A 16,400-nucleotide genomic window follows, 5' to 3' on the forward strand; every position below is an offset into this window, starting at 1 on the left:
TCAGTCATTTTTGGATTTAGTTCAATCCTTAATGGGATTGATTCCTATTGACCCCGGATTTGGGTACACCACCAAAGATGAGTATCAAGTATGTTCTCATCTAAGGTTAAGAAATCTCTCTTCCAAAATTATTTTTCAAACCATGCCTTCACGTTTGTCGAGAGTATAAAATCCTAGTTCGGTTTCTTGGGATATTATATATTTCTTTTTTTTGGTGAAAGGGTGTAATCTATAATTGTGAATTTTTCTTCATGATGGAATTAATGTGATCCGTGGACGTATTTCAATCTAGAGGGAATCACGTAAAATCTCTCTGTTTTTTTGTGTTATTTTATCTTGTGTTTGATTTTTTTGACTTATTATTTAGATAAAGTACAAAATAATTTCTTTATTTTTTAAAAGTAGGTTTTAAAATTAATTCAAATCATTTTAAAATTTAACTTTTAAAAGAAAAAAAAATTAATTGTATACTTGAAAGTAATTTTTTTTTTTTTTTTTTAAGTTGAGAAGTTAAAAAGATAATCTGGATTAATTTTAAAAAGTAAAAAAAAAATATTAAACTTTTTAGAAAGAAATTTAATTTTTATTGTTCACTTTATAAAATGTACTTTTGTAAAAGCCCATAGGCGTAAGTCTTTCTCACAAAATCAGTTTGTAAGGCGAGGATCGCCCCATGTTTATGTATAGCCCGAGCGTATGAAACCCAGGTGATGTGGGATCATCGCTCACACTTTTTTTTAAGTCACTTTCTTCCCTGGTTACTTTCTACTTTTCATTACATAGTAAAATGTATGTAATCTTCCTTCACACCATCATAGATGATAAGATTGTCTTTCATTTCAATTAAGTGAATATGAATAAAAATAAACTATAATCAGTAGCTCTGAGCCTCATTGAGACTAGGAGGGAACTAACATTTGCTGATTGACATATTGACATCTAAGAAATCGAGACTAGGAGGGAACTAACATTTGCTGATTGACATATTGACATCCAAGAAATCGAATGACGTGCTGACCACAACATTTTGATGATAACAAGTGGCAATTCGCAATCACATGAATTCAGAATTTCTTTGTGAATTCCAAGGTGCCAACATATGAGATGAGAGACCGATTTTGAAATCTCTAAAACCTAGAGGGAGCTACTTAAGTTTTCGCATATAAACTACTCCATATTATGTGCCTTTCGTACTTTCGGTCGTCACTTTGTATTGGACAACATAATTAAGATTATGGGCATGAGATCCATGCATTTATTGAAAATGCATATATCCTATGGCGGATAAGGTCTCCTCTCAACTCTATGCCCGAGGAGGGCATGCAAGCCACTCTTAAGGATCATCTGTCTATTAATCGGTTGGACGGGCTAGAACTTGTAGGATTAATAAAGCTGCCTCACCGAGAAGTAGCTGCACCATCAACTAATATATATATATATTGAAGGTGAGTAGGTCAGACCCAAACTAGCATACGAAGGGGTTCAAGGAGTTTGAACCTAAGACCTTGGGAACAACCTCCACAAGGTCTTACCACTGAGCTAAGTGGTCTTTCTTACTCCATCAACTACTAGATTTGTTGGACTAGCTAGCTAGCTCAAGAGATGAGTTTTCCGATTTATTCTCCCTTTCCATTGAGGGCAAACAGGGTGTCAAACGCTTCCTTCTATCTCCTCCATTTGAGTTCAAGATTGAATCAAGCAGGCCAACTTCATTCTTATCTATATTAAAAAAAAGTAGGCTAAGGAATTGGCAAACTCTAACACTCTTTTAGGCAGGGCGAGGATTTATATATATATAAAGAGTCGTGATAATCTGACTACCTCACGTGGCACACTATATCGACTCTCTTGACGTGACAAGTTCAGGAACAGTGGATCTGTATCTTTTGAGATACACGATTCCCTCAGGATACACATTTTTATGGGGAGGTGCAGTTTTGTTTTCCAAGATGTACAGATCCACAATTCCCGTACTTGTCACATCAGGAGAGTTGATTAAGTGTGCCACATGGGGCAGTCAGATTATCACAATTCATATATAAAATAGTTAAAAATAAATCATTGGCCGAAAATGTATAGATCAAACAAATTTGTAGTTTTTTGTTGTTGCTTATTATGTTAGAACATGATTGTGAAAACTAAAGAGAAAGAAAATAAAGGAGTCTACAATGTTTTATAATTTTTCGATACCCAAGTGACACAATCTTGACACTTTCTATGCCCAACCTTTCGATGCTATGAATCTCCATATTTTATCAACAAAGAAAGTCAACCTCATCTTATTCTCTAAATAAGGAGGCATTTTTGTCTTCTAGAGATAAATAACATTTTAGTGGTGTACAATATAATAATATTAGAATGATTTGCGTCTAATACGTATGTATTAAGTATTTCTTTTCAATTTATATTTCGAATCTCAAATGAAGGGTATCTTTATCATTTAAAGTTAATAAATATTATTAAGAGGAAATCAATGATGAAATTGAAAAAAAAAAAATTTGAGTTCTTCTAATTTTAAGATAGAATATAAATGGTACTTTGATTAGGAGTTCATCCTGGTATAAGACTCAGTTTGTTTTTAAACAAATAATTGAAGTTCCCTTTCAAATTTTTAATGTTTGGGATGGACCATTTGCAACCCAATAGTATCTTTTGAAATTACATTCATTCAGTTATGTGGCTTCCAATGCTTGGAAGATTGTCAACCATTGACGTCTTGAGAAAGTTTTATTTAATAAATTTTTGTTACCTTTTTGATGGGGAGATGACAAATCATTTACTTTTTCATTGTCGCTACACTTCTAAGGTTTGGAATCATTATCTTAAATTACTTGGGGTGGTGAGATGCTTGTCAAGTTCGGTGTAGGTTTTAACGGAGAGTTGGATTGATTGAGGGAGGTATTTCATCAAGGAAAATAGACGTTTTGGGATTTAGTTTTATTTACAGTGTGTTGGCTGATTTGGAAGAAAAATAACAACTGAGTGTTCGAGAACAAAGTTATGGAAGAGCACGAGTTAGTTTTTGAAGTGTTAGTTTTGTTAGTTTTTTGGTGTAAAAAGTTCAAGAAATTTAAGAGTATATTCTTCGAAGAATTTCATGTTCCATGGGGAGAGGGTGTTTAATGTAGATATGGGGTAATCTGTTTTTTTTTTTTTTTTTTTTACGGCTTGACCATCTTTTGATAGGTGTGTTCTCCTTTCTTTCGGTTGATCCCCTCAATCTCCATTTTTATGAAATGAAATTATCTTTACCTGTCCAAAAATAAAAAATCGTTTCATTAGGAGTTTTTGAGATTTTTTCTATTACAATAGCTAAAACCCAAGTAAGATTTGTATAAATTTTCATAAATTTGAAAAACTCGTCTCAAATCTTGTCTTTTAAACTTTGTTACAAATTCTCCCTTCATTAAAGTATTTATTTTTAAGTGACAAGGTTATCCCTCTCTGCAAGAGGCTCAATAAAAATTATAAATACGATGATGTTGGAAACAAAAATCTAACACCATTAAAATATTACTTATTTAAAAAGAGAAAAAAATGCTCTTATTTAAATGGATGAGATACATTATTCCCTTTATAAGAAAAGTGCATAGGAAATTTTATTGTATTAATCGATAATATACACAAAAAAATGTCTATCACCACTAAGATTGTGCCATACATATATTAAAAAGCTAAATTCAATATTTATTTCCTTACTTCTGTTTTACATATATACTTAGGTTCATAAAGTAACAACAGAAACATATAAGACATAGAAAAAGATTTTACTTTTTCGTAAAATATTTATAAAAGAATATATTTTAAATAGTCAAAAATTAAATTAAGTAAAATATTATTCCGTTAATCACTTTTATGCTATTTTAGAAGTGATGGAGAAAAAATGAAAATAAAGATAAAGAAAATAAAAATATGGACCTACTATGATTCCAAATTTATGTTATACATATAGGAATATCTTAATGATCTATTTAAAAAATGAAGGGTATTTTTTACCTTTTAAAATAAGTAATACATTAATGGTGTTGGATATTTTATATGGGGACGGTTCAGCAATCCTAAAGTTTGCCAAGTTTGGTGCCAAACATTTTTCAAAATATGGGTTAGAAGCTTTGGAATGAGCTGATTTTTTGTGAGGATGATCTCTATGGTGAGGAGATCATCATCACCAAAAATCAGCCTATTCCAAAACTTCTAACCCCATCAAAAGTGATTTACAAAAATTGGACGGTCCACGATTCTTCAACTTGTAAACTAGGCTTAGAAGTTTCAAAATGAGCTGATTTTTTGTAAGGATGATCTCTTCACCGTAGAGATTATCCTCACAAAAAATCAACCTATTCCAAAACTTATAACCCCAGCAAAAGTGATTTACAAAAAATGTTTGGCACCAAACTTGACAAACTTTTGGGCTGCCGAACCGCTCCCATTTTATATTGAACATCATTGCATCTTATGAGTATTCTTTTGTGATTTTTTTTTCAATCGTTATAAAGAAGGATGACCTTGTCATTAAAAAATTAATGGATTGATGACCGGAGAATTAGTAACAAAGTTTTAAAGGAAAGGTTTGAAAAGAATTGTTTCAATTTTTAGGGTGAATTTTTAAATAGTAGTTGGGGGTGTTAAAAGACTTTGGTATATATATATATATATATATATATATATATATATATATATATATAATATATATATATATAATATATATATATATATATATATATTATATATATATATATATATATATATATATAATCATTTGAAATCATTTAGTTTGGTAAACAAGTGGCTTTTAGGTGAGTTATAAAAAATAAAATAAAATAAAAAGGTTATGAGAGAGTTTTCACATCTTCAAGGAAGAAAATTTAAATAATAATTGGATTTGGGGTTGGTGAAATAAAAAGTTACTTTTTGTCTCTACGTTAGAAAATGCATATTTTTTTTATCAAAGTAGATGAGTATTTTTTAATACAATTACTTTCTAATAATATATCTTCTCATTTTGTCTTTTAGTAAAAAAAAAATAAGGGAATATTAATTTTTTATCTAATAAATATTACAAGTATTTTAGGGAATGATAATGTTCAAGATTTCATAAGGATGTTAGCATTTTTCAATATATTTTTTTTTCAATAATACTCTTTATTTTATCTTTTAGTAAAAACGATAAGGGTGTGTTAGTCTTTTACATAATAAATATATTTCTTATGTTGGCATTGATTGTCAAAGTATTAGTACAAAAATGGTATTTAAATCCAAAGATTAATAATACCCTTATATATTTTGTCTTTATATGAAAAAGGTAAGGGTATATTTGTTTTTTACGTAATAAATGTTTGTATATATAATAAATGTTAAAAGCATTTTAATCATTTAATTTAAATGTCTTTTTTTGTATTAAATATTTTAGCAATCAATGCAATATAATAAATGCATTTATTAGGGCATAATAAATTTATTTGTTACGCAAAAAAGTAATACACCATTATCTTTTTCACTAAAAGATAAAATGAAGGGAGGAATCATAGAAAAAAAATGTCATGGAAAATGATAAGATCCCTATATTGGGATCTATAGACTCGTGCAATGAGAACTCATACATTCACTTTCAATCCCAAGAGCATAAACGTGAAATCCAATGGTTAGAATCAATCTTAGAGATACGCAATATATTTTTAAGATACATTTTTTATCTCAACCATTAGACTTTGTATTTACACGAGTACGATAAAGAGTGAACATATGAGTTTTTTTTTTTTTTTTTTCATAAGTCTACCTATTTATTTTGACCAAAAATTTAAGAATCACTATTAATGAATTTGCTTTTTGTACCTTTATTTTGAATTTAATACAAATTATCTTCCATTTGAGGTTCACAGGAAATATTTAAAAGTAAAATCATATATATATCAAACTCCTTTTTTTTATTTATTATTAGAAGGATATTTGGGCTAGCTTGAGACCACAAGGGGAGCACACCCCTTGATCCCGAAGTGCAACCACTCCTAGTCAAATTCCTAGTCAAAGTATTTTGTTTTATACGAGCTAAGAGTTTTAGAATGAGCTGATTTTCTATGAGAATGATCTCTATGATGTGGAGACTATCCTAACAAAAAATCAGTTCATTCTGAAATTTTTAACCCTAATTTATAAGTTGAAGAATTATGGATCGTTGATTTTTAACCATTAGCTTGAAACCATTTTTCATTGGCTTAAAAGTTTCATAATGGATTGATTTTTGTGAGAATGATCTCTTCACCACAGATATCATTCTCACAAATTCCCAAAAATTTAGTCCATATAAGACAACCTTGTCTAGGAATTTGATTGTTTAACCTGACCAATACATATGTAGAGTCGGGTTCCATAGGCAACAATGTAGACAACGTTCGATGAGCTGATTTTTTGTGAGGATATTCAAAAAATATAAGACAAAACTTTGTCTAGGAATTTGATTATTGAACCCGACCCATACATATATATGGTTGGATTCTATAAGCAACAATGTAGACCATGTTCTATGGGCTGATTTTTTGTGAGGATGAACCTTATAGTGAGAAGATCATCCTCACAAAAATCAGCCCATTCTAAAATTGCTAACTCCAATTTAGAAGTTGAAGAATCGTGGACCATTCATTTTTTACCGTTAGGTTGTAACCACTTTTCATAGGGTTAGAGGTTTTAGAATTAGATGATCTCCTCCCATAAAGATCATCCTCTTTTATCAGCCCATTTTGAATTTTTTTTGTCGTATAGGACAAAACGTTGCCTAAAATGTTGTCTACAAAACACTGTCCATATGGGGAGCAGATCAGCTGTAGCCCATATCAACATTTGAGGGTGTGCCACATCATCAAGATGATTGCAACCAGTCATTTAAATATAGGAGTACAGTGACCATCCATTTTCAAATACTTGATTAAGGTAAAAAGAAAAAAAAGTTTTTCTTGATTAGGGTTAAAAAAAAGTTTTTTTTTTTTTTTTTAAATTTTTTTTTCTAATCTGATCTAAATCATGAATCCAAAAGGATTATGTTGTTATTTTCCTTGAATATGGTGTTCTATGGACAATAGAACAAGAACTATCGAAGAAATGGGTTACAGATGATCGCTCTTGTCCATATAAAAGTATATCTCAAGGCTTGAGGATTGAATCAATCAATCTATTTGACTTTTTTTTTTTTTTTTTCTTCCTTTGGAATCATCCAAGAAAGTGTGGCGGACCCCATGAAAATCCTAAGGAGGCCATCATGACTGAAAATGGGCTAGAATGACGAAATTTCACTCTTACACCATCTTCACACAATTTGATGACTTGATATACAGCTTTGTTGAATTTGTCAAAAATTTAGGTTGATTTCATTTCCCCTTTTTTCACTCCATTTGAAAATTAATTTGGACTAAAAAAGATTAATAAATTAAACCTTTTTAATTAGGTTTGCACCAATAATTCAGCCATTAATAACTGTTCATAAAGTATTAACTTAATTGGCCACATTATCATAGTTGGACCCGGAGCCTATCTAGGTTGTGGCCGATGATCTTATATATGCTAGGTTTAGATCATTTCCAATGGTATGCAACTAATTACGTTTGCGTTTCTATTCTAGCCAACAATGTTGTACAACGCTTACTTCATATTCAGTAATCGAGGTTTCGAAAGTTTAATTTTATGTAAATGATGGTGATAAGTATAATGTTTTTGGCCATATTTGATGGCCAAAGGCCATCAAATTTTTCATTATCAATTTTTTTTTCAAGAGGCAAAAACCTCAAATTAATAGAGGATGGGAAATATTTGACTGTTCTAAGCTGTCGAATCAGGGAACATAATTTTTTTTTTGACAATCAGGAATAGTTAAGTTTTCACGTAGTGCATTTCACATAGAATTTAATATGTTCAGTTTAAATGTTTAATGTATTATTGTAGGAATAAATTATTTTCTCTTTTACCATCTATGAGGAGTGCAAATTTTCATAATTCTTCTGATGAAATTGTAATTTTCTCAAACCCGAGGGGTTGGCTCAATGGCAATTTTGAACCGATAAGAATTTAATACCCATAGGGCGTGAGTTCGATACCCAATATGAGCATTAATTCCTCATGAGTCACCCGCGAGGGTAAACCCTCACTTACCTGATGCATGTGATATGCGGACGTTGCACATGCCCTTGCTAGTCCTTGGACAAGATCATGGTCCATAGATTAGGCAAAATCCAAATACGGGTCTAATATGTTGTCTACAGGGATACTAGATTATCAAAAATAAAAAATTATGATTTTCTGATATTAAAAAAAAAAATAATAAATAAAAAAGATTTACAAGTGATTATGGGAAAATGCCAAAAGAGAGTTGGCCTTTAAATTTTGCAGATATACTTTGATTTTTCCACTCTTATAAAAACATTATTTTTCATGGGCCATGTGTCGTTGAAGATATTCTTTAATCAAAATCATGAGGTCATCGAAGAAATTCAATTGGAGAATTTTAAACGATACCTCGTTAAAAAAGAGAATGCGTTTGATGCGATTTCCTCGCATGAAAAAATTTATAATATTCTGAAAAGAAAAAAAAAAGTCATATATTTGAATGAGAGAGAAGGGGGGAGGGATAAATTGAGTTTCATGTCTGTATTGGAGATACCTATTTGGTAAAAATGAATAGTACGAGTATATGATAATTTTGACCAATATTGTAAAATGACTGGAACAGTAATTTGGACAAAATACTTGACCATTTTCATAGAACACCCTTTCCTAGAACGGGTTTTTAAGGTTTGTTTGTTCCTTTGAAAGTTTGGTTTTAGGTGCCACCTTTGACCGCATTTTCTTTGGCATGATTGGTTAGGCCGCCTAACCCATTAAAAAAAATACTAGACGACTACCTTTATTTAAACTTTAGAATAATAAAATACAACTATACAATAAGAGAAACAAAAAAAATTCCCAATGAACACCTACATAGAAGGATCCAAATAAGTTATAATATATTTATTTTTTCAATAAAAAAATAATAACAAAATCTTTTTTTATTTTATTTTACCTGTGCTACCAGGGTGATCCACATTCCATTTTTTTGTAGAAAACCTATAGATGTACATTCAGGTAAATCCAAATCGAATCGAATTTTCAGGTTTGATCTAGGTTTGGCTAAAATCGAAATCAACCTGAAAATCTCGGGTATCAATCCAGGTTCAAGTTTTAAATGTCAAAATCGAACCCAGACTGAACCTAAACTTTCAAATAATTTTAGGGTCGGGTAAAATCGAAATTCAAATATTTGAATTTGAAATATTTTTTTTTTTTTTAAAAGTAGTGAGTTCTAGGGGAATTGAACCAAGGTTGCGGCAAAACCATCACATCTCACCAACTCACTAACATTGCATTTATGCTAAAACTTATAAAAATAACCATATTATAATATTCGATTTTTTACCTTATAACAGGTTTAGTCCAATTTTGGAGGGGTCAACCCAAACTCGAACTTAATTTTCTCCATTTCGATTCAGTCTAAACCCGATCGAATTTGGTCCATTTCTTCAATCCGATTTTCAATTTGTGTAAAATGTACACCCCTATACAAACCTATAATAAAATATGAAACAATATTTTTACCCAAATTAATACACTTATAATATATTCTCCTCCATATTGTTATTAGAGAGGAAAAAATGGTGATTTAGAAATACGTCTCCGCCTATAGTAAATATTTCAGATACCTTTATGTTTTCGATTTGATGATAACCTTGACTTTAATCTTTTGACGAAACTAGCCTTCTTCAAATTTTATAGTAAATTATTTTTAGTTTATTTAACTCACGTTATCAATCTCTCATTATTTATATGAAAAAAAAAAATCGTCGAGCCGGCGATGAGGGCATTTACGTTATTTTTTTATTAATTTATTAGATAAGATCAATCTCATGGAGATTATGTCAACAATTTGGAACACATGTATCTCAAATATTCACCAAATAGGGTGGGGTTGTGTGTCTACATCACCCAACCAAAAGAATTTAAAAATATTTATTTAGAAAGTTTTTCAAATAAAAAAATAGTTTCGGATCTCAAAATCAATTATAGTAAAAGAAAATGATTTTTTTTCTCAAGCCTTAAACGTAATAAATTTTGTAAAAAACTCATCTTTTCTTGACTAATAATTGCCTATCAAATGAGAAGTGATAGTCGATTTCAATCGGGTCTGAAAGAAAAAGATCCGGATCCTAGGATCGGTTTATTCAGCTCAAGTCGGTTATCAGTTATTCAGGTATCCATATCCATTGTTGTCAGTCTGCGTAAGATGTACTCCTTATATATAAACCGTTAGATTTTTTTAAAGATTCTCAACAGTTAAGAAAAGAATGTTAATCCAACGGTGCTAACCAGGAGACAAAATGTGAAAAAGGAAATATATTAAAAGAGTTTTATCTCAAGTGAAGGGCCGACAATTTTATTTATTGCATTTGAGCCCTTTAAATTTGTAGGGTTTCAGACGTTCAGCCACAGAGAAAAATAGGGTTTGTTGACATTGTTGTACGGTTTTCGATCACTCTGCAAGTTTTCTACAATCAAAGCTAGGGTTTCCATTCTTGCTCTCGCGCTCTCTGGCTCTCTTCTTCTTGTTCGTTTGGTGATGTTCGAGATCCACAGAGGAGAATGAAGGAATCGAATTTGGATCTATTCGATCCTCGAACAATCATGGACTCTGATTTCTCTCTTGGTGGTAACACTGGGTCTTCTTCTGATGGGGATTTTGCTTTCGCGTTCAATGACAGTAATTTCTCTGATAGGGTTCTTCGGATAGAGATCATGGATGGATTGCCAGAGAATAAATCTGATGGTGAGGGGTGCACCAGCATCGCTGATTGGGCCAGGAATCGAAAGAGAAGAAGGGAAGAGATCAAGAAGGAGAATGGTTTGTTACTTTTCCCCCTATTTCTTGATGTATTCTGTTATTAGTTTTTAAATCTTGTGAATTAGGGTTTATGTTCTTTGTTATTTTGTCCTAATTTGTCTTGAATGTGGAAATTTATAGCTAATTCTGGTAGAAAGATAAAAAATTTCCCCCTTTAACACTCAATTTTCAGGTGACAACTCGGAAATTAGGCATCTATAGCCCTTTTCCCCCTTTTCTCGATGTTTCTGTTATTAGTTTTTGAATCTGTTACTTAGGGTTTTTGTGCTTTGTTACGTTGTCCCAATTTGTCTTCAACGTGGAAATTTATGGTAAATTCTGTGGTAGAAAGATTTAAAAAAATCCCCTTTAACTCAATTTTCAGGTGAAAATATACTATTCGGAAATCAGGCATCACGAAACCTTTTTTTTTCTCTAATTTAATTTGTTTTAAATTGCAAGAGCGTTCCTGTTGTTGTTGAATGTTTCAAGGCTGTCAATGATCCCCAATTCCATATGACATAATCATTTCTTATTTTTCTTTGACATGGATACTCCTTTTTTTTTTTAAAAGGTTTAGGTGTGAAGGTGGGGCATGGGGGATTCAATTTTATTTGTGAACCTTAATGAAATTAAACCACAGATTGCATAGAAAAAAAATCATATCACAATTAAAGTACAATTTCTTGTAATCTCAATTTGGTAGGTTTTTTTTACTGATGTTTCGGTAATATACTAAGAATTGAGTACCTTTGTACACAATCTGAGATTGAATATCTTTTTTATTGCTCATATATCAGTGAACTGTAAAAGATACATTATTATGTAGTTATTCATGGCACCGTATCATATAATGAAGTGAAATAAATTTCTAGAACTTCCACATTACCTATGCCATGACACCCAATTCTTACTTTGAATCTTATATATCAGGTTCTTTGGGCAGGGTGCATCATTTGCAAATTATGATTGGTCAATTTCCTAGGTGGTGTAAAACTTCTCTTACCACACTATGATATTTGGGAAGTAGTAGTCTTTGACCAAATGTTTGCATCTATCAAATAAAATTAGGGGAATAAATGGAGGAAGGAGGTTCTTGGGTTCTCCAGTGATGGTTTGTTGATATTTCAGGAGAAAAAATATGGTTAGTGAGAACTGAAGGAGTGAAATTGCAACCCTCCCCCTGGGCTTAGACCCATAGCTCAGTTGGTTTGAGATATTGCAAAACAACTTTGAGGTTGTGGGTTCAAGTCCAGCGTACCCATAAAAAAAAAAGGAAGAAGAAGAAAATCCTTTTTTATTTCGTCTTCTTTTCAATTTTTTATTGTAACTTAGTTACAATGCTGACACAAAGTTAAATAGTGTCCTCAATAGTCCTTACAAAATGGCCAGTGCTCAGGACTTTATGATGGAACTAATTTACTAAACTGTCTAATCTTAACTCTATTAACAGCATAAAGCCCTTAGTGAAACAGAACATCCAGAACTCAGACCTTATAATTTTTGACGTGGAATAGAGAAGTACTTGGTAATTTTTTTGGTTACTTGCTGCATAAAGATTGGTGTTCTTTGACATTCATTCTTGGTAGATATGTCTATACTGGTTGTAATACATATTGTATTTTTAGTTTTCAAGGAAAACCATTTGGGAAATATTTTTTCTAATTGTCTAACCATTTCTTTTTTGTTCTTAGCTACGGAGTTGTCTGTGTACCACGAGGAGCATGTTGTAAACTGCAACCAGTCTGATCCTGAGGAGGGTGTGATCTATGAAAATCAAGATGAGGAAGTGGTTGCAATGATTGAAGAATCACATTCAGGTGCTGTAATACTTTCCGGTTGAGTTGGTAAATTTGTCTCCTTTGTGTGTCAACTTTTTCCACCAGAAACTAACTGCCTTGAAAACTTGTTGAGAATGGATGCACAGATTTGAATGTACACGTGCTTTTATTTCCTATAAATCTAGTGACATATTAGAAATGGCTTATTTCTATTTGCACCTGATAGCCAAACATTTTAGAACCCCCCCTCTCCCTGATAATTTTAAATGTCCTGTTTTCTTAGATTGAAAGCGGTAGTTCTGTGTCAAATACACTTCTAGAGGACATATAAGTTGATTTGGTGTGCCATGTTATTTGTACCCCTTAAACCTAAAAAATGGCTGGACCATACTGACTGGTTGGCTTGAATCCTTTTCTTGGAGCTTTTCAATATAGTATGTCATCCCACCTTGGAGCTTCAGATGGTCAATTGTTTTTTGTGGCAAAAGATTCTTAGTGGAAATTAGGCATATCTCACTAGCAATAGAACATTCTTGTCATTTTGCTTCTGCATGCAAAGCCTTATTGGTTGACAATGGTGATTTGTTTCCTTCATTATTTAGTCAGCCATGTCATTGATTCCAAAAGTGAGTGTTATTTTACAGGTGATGAGGCTACACACAACGATGATTTCTCCTGGAGCATGGACTGCTCTACAGTTGTGAGAGTTAAGACTTTACACATCAGCTCTCCAATTTTAGCTGCGAAAAGTCCATTCTTCTATAAGGTAAAAATATTAATGCTACTGAAGCAATTTTCTTTGCTTGCCTTAATTACTCATTGCCCTGTCTTCTGTTTAGCAGCTCTTCTCAAATGGGATGAGAGAATCCGAGCAGCGACATGTAACCTTGCGAATCAATGCTTCTGGTAGATAAACAAGAACATCATTTTCTCATTGTGTTCTTTTTGCAATTTTTCTTTTCCTATATATTTTTCTTCTTGCTTAATTTTTTTATTTTTAAAATCTCTTGTGGGGGTAAGCTCGTGTGTGTCATTTCGTGCCATGTTTGTAATGAAGCTGCATTACCCAGTGTTACCGATTTACTGCATGATTGTTGAAACACTGTTTTAAAACCCAAGTGGTGTCCAGACTGCTAACTTGCTGCTTCGATCAGTTTATATAGGGATTCCATACTAGACTACATATTGGAAAGGTTGGGGTGAGAGAGACAGAAATTCTGGTTGAACCAGAAATTTTAGTTGGTGATGTCTTCTTGTGCCAGCTAAGCTTAGTTGGTAAAAGTCTTGAGGTGATGATACGAGAGACCTGGGTAAATCCCCCCAGCACTGAGTTACCGAACTCATTAAAAAAAGACTTACCAACCCAAAAAGAAAGAAAGAAAGAAATTAAATACTTATTCTTAGTTTCTGCTTGTACAATTATTTGCATTAACTTGGGATTACCATTTTAAATTGACAGTACTTAGTCGACCAGACAAAGTAACCACAACACCACTCTTATGTTTTCTTTTTCTTTCCCTGTAACAGAGGAAGCTGCCCTCATGGAGCTTCTGAATTTTATGTACAGCAATAGCTTAACAATGACCAGTGCTCCTGCTTTGCTGGATGTACTGATGGCTGCTGACAAGTTTGAGGTCGCTTCGTGCATGAGATACTGCAGCCGGCTTCTTCGTAACTTGCCCATGACACCTGATTCTGCATTGCTCTATCTGGAGCTTCCATCTAGTGTGTTAATGGCCGAAGCCGTTCAGCCCTTGACAGACACAGCTAAGCAATACCTCGCTGCACGTTACAAGGACATAACCAAGTGAGTATTTTCTGTTACATGTAATTTTATTTTCTGTGTGTACTGTTTTTTGTTCTTCTGTGCTTTTCATTTAGAGTTTGGGGTTTTCGCTGATCTTTAGAAGACCTCTTCACTGAGTGTAGTTTTTTTTTTTCTTTGTTACGAATAAAATTCCACTGTGACTTCTTGTGGAACCTATTTTTCAATGATACGGTATTCCTTTCTACTACTTTTTTTCTGGATGGGTTAGTTGGACTTGAACCCACATTCTCAAAGTTGCTTTGCAATGTGTCAAACCAACTTAGCTATGGGTCTAAGCCCAATTCTTTCCTTTCTAGTTGAAACTTGGACAACTGTCTTTTACTTGGCCGGACAAGGTAGAGAACATTCTCTTATGCCAAATTGGTTAATTTCCTTCATCATGTTATTTTGGAGTTGTATTGTAATTTGGGAGGCCTATTGATTGTGTTTCTTCTACCCTTAAACCAGGTTTCAAGAGGAGGTGTTAAGCTTGCCCTTGGCTGGGATCGAGGCAATCTTGTCCAGTGATGATCTTCAGGTGGCATCAGAGGATGCTGTATATGACTTTGTGTTGAAGTGGGCACGAACCCATTTCCCAAAGCTGGAGGATAGGCGTGAGGTTCTTGGAACACGCCTCGGACGTCTCATCCGTTTCCCATACATGACCTGTCGGAAGCTGAAGAAGGTTCTCAGCTGCAATGACTTCGAACATGATCTCGCATCCAAGGTTGTCCTTGAGGCTCTTTTCTTCAAGGCTGAGGCCCCGCATAGACAGCGCACCTTGGCTGCTGAGGAGTCCGCAGCCACAAACCGGCGTTTTGTGGAGCGAGCATACAAGTACCGCCCTGTAAAGGTGGTAGAGTTTGAGCTGCCACGTCAGCAATGTGTGGTTTATCTAGACCTCAAGAAGGAAGAGTGTGCAAACCTTTTTCCATCAGGACGGGTTTATTCGCAAGCATTCCACCTCGGTGGACAGGGTTTCTTTCTTTCGGCCCACTGTAACATGGACCAACAGAGCTCGTTTCACTGCTTTGGACTGTTCTTGGGAATGCAGGAGAAAGGGTCGGTGAGTTTTGCCGTGGACTACGAGTTTGCTGCAAGAACGAAACCAACGGAGGAGTACGTGAGCAAGTACAAGGGGAACTACACGTTCACAGGTGGGAAGGCAGTTGGTTATAGGAATCTGTTTGCAATTGCATGGGCGCCTTTCATGGCCGATGATAGCTTCTACTTCATAAACGGCATCCTCCACCTCAGGGCAGAGCTAACCATCAAGCATTGAATCTCACAAGGTTGCTTTTCTAAAGAACTTCGGTGTGGTTTTTTCTACTTGTTTGGCCTCTCATATGTATGTTTAAAAGTAAAAAAAAAATGTAGTGTTGGAAGATGGAAATACTTTTCTTTTTAATCCGGGCTAAATTGTGCCAAGCGAGAGGAGGTGACATTTTTGTATGCTTAAAAATGTAATCTTGCTATATCATATTTAGTGTCCGTGGCAATGGTAACATACATGTTCTTGTAACTTGGAATTTGTAAGCCAAATATTTGATTAGATGACAACTATTACGATTACAACTCATGTCCAACTGTTGGTACTTATGGTTAGTCACACCAAGTATAAACGAAAATTGACCTCGGAAAGAGCATTTGAGCCAAATATCACCCGTTAAACCATATTGTTTTGTCCAAACATAATCAAAATTCTGAGTGAGTTCTTGCTCAAGACTTTTCAGTCACAACCACTCCACTGCGTGTGACACATGCAACCTAATGAGCTTAGTTTTGTAAATAAGTGGATGTCTCAATACACATGGGCTAGTGTGACACATGCAACCAAATGTGCTTAGTTTTGTAAATATATGGATGTCTCAATACACATGAGCTAATGTGATTGGTCGGTTTGAGCACACACAAAAAG

General features: G+C 33.4%; 1 protein-coding gene across 2 annotated transcripts; it reads left to right on the forward strand.

Annotated features, from left to right (window-relative positions):
* Positions 1-10,454: 10,454 nt before the first annotated feature.
* Positions 10,455-16,057, forward strand: LOC147393793 (BTB/POZ domain-containing protein POB1-like). 2 transcript variants are annotated; one of them, XM_086457196.1, is made up of 6 exons: positions 10,455-10,915; positions 12,589-12,714; positions 13,320-13,441; positions 13,515-13,581; positions 14,203-14,482; positions 14,951-16,057. In XM_086457196.1, the coding sequence occupies exons 1-6, from the start codon at positions 10,657-10,659 to the stop codon at positions 15,762-15,764; spliced, it is 1,668 nt and encodes a 555-aa protein (XP_086313322.1). In that variant the 5' UTR covers positions 10,455-10,656; the 3' UTR covers positions 15,765-16,057. The 2 variants fall into 2 exon arrangements, with proteins under 2 accessions (XP_086313322.1, XP_086313323.1); XM_086457197.1 differs by having other exon boundaries at positions 10,456-10,915; positions 13,518-13,581.
* Positions 16,058-16,400: the final 343 nt, after the last annotated feature.

This window comes from Akebia trifoliata, chromosome 10 (genome assembly GCF_017979445.1).
Source record: "Akebia trifoliata isolate Shusen 1 chromosome 10, ASM1797944v1, whole genome shotgun sequence".
In the NCBI taxonomy this organism is placed as follows: domain Eukaryota; kingdom Viridiplantae; phylum Streptophyta; class Magnoliopsida; order Ranunculales; family Lardizabalaceae; genus Akebia; species Akebia trifoliata.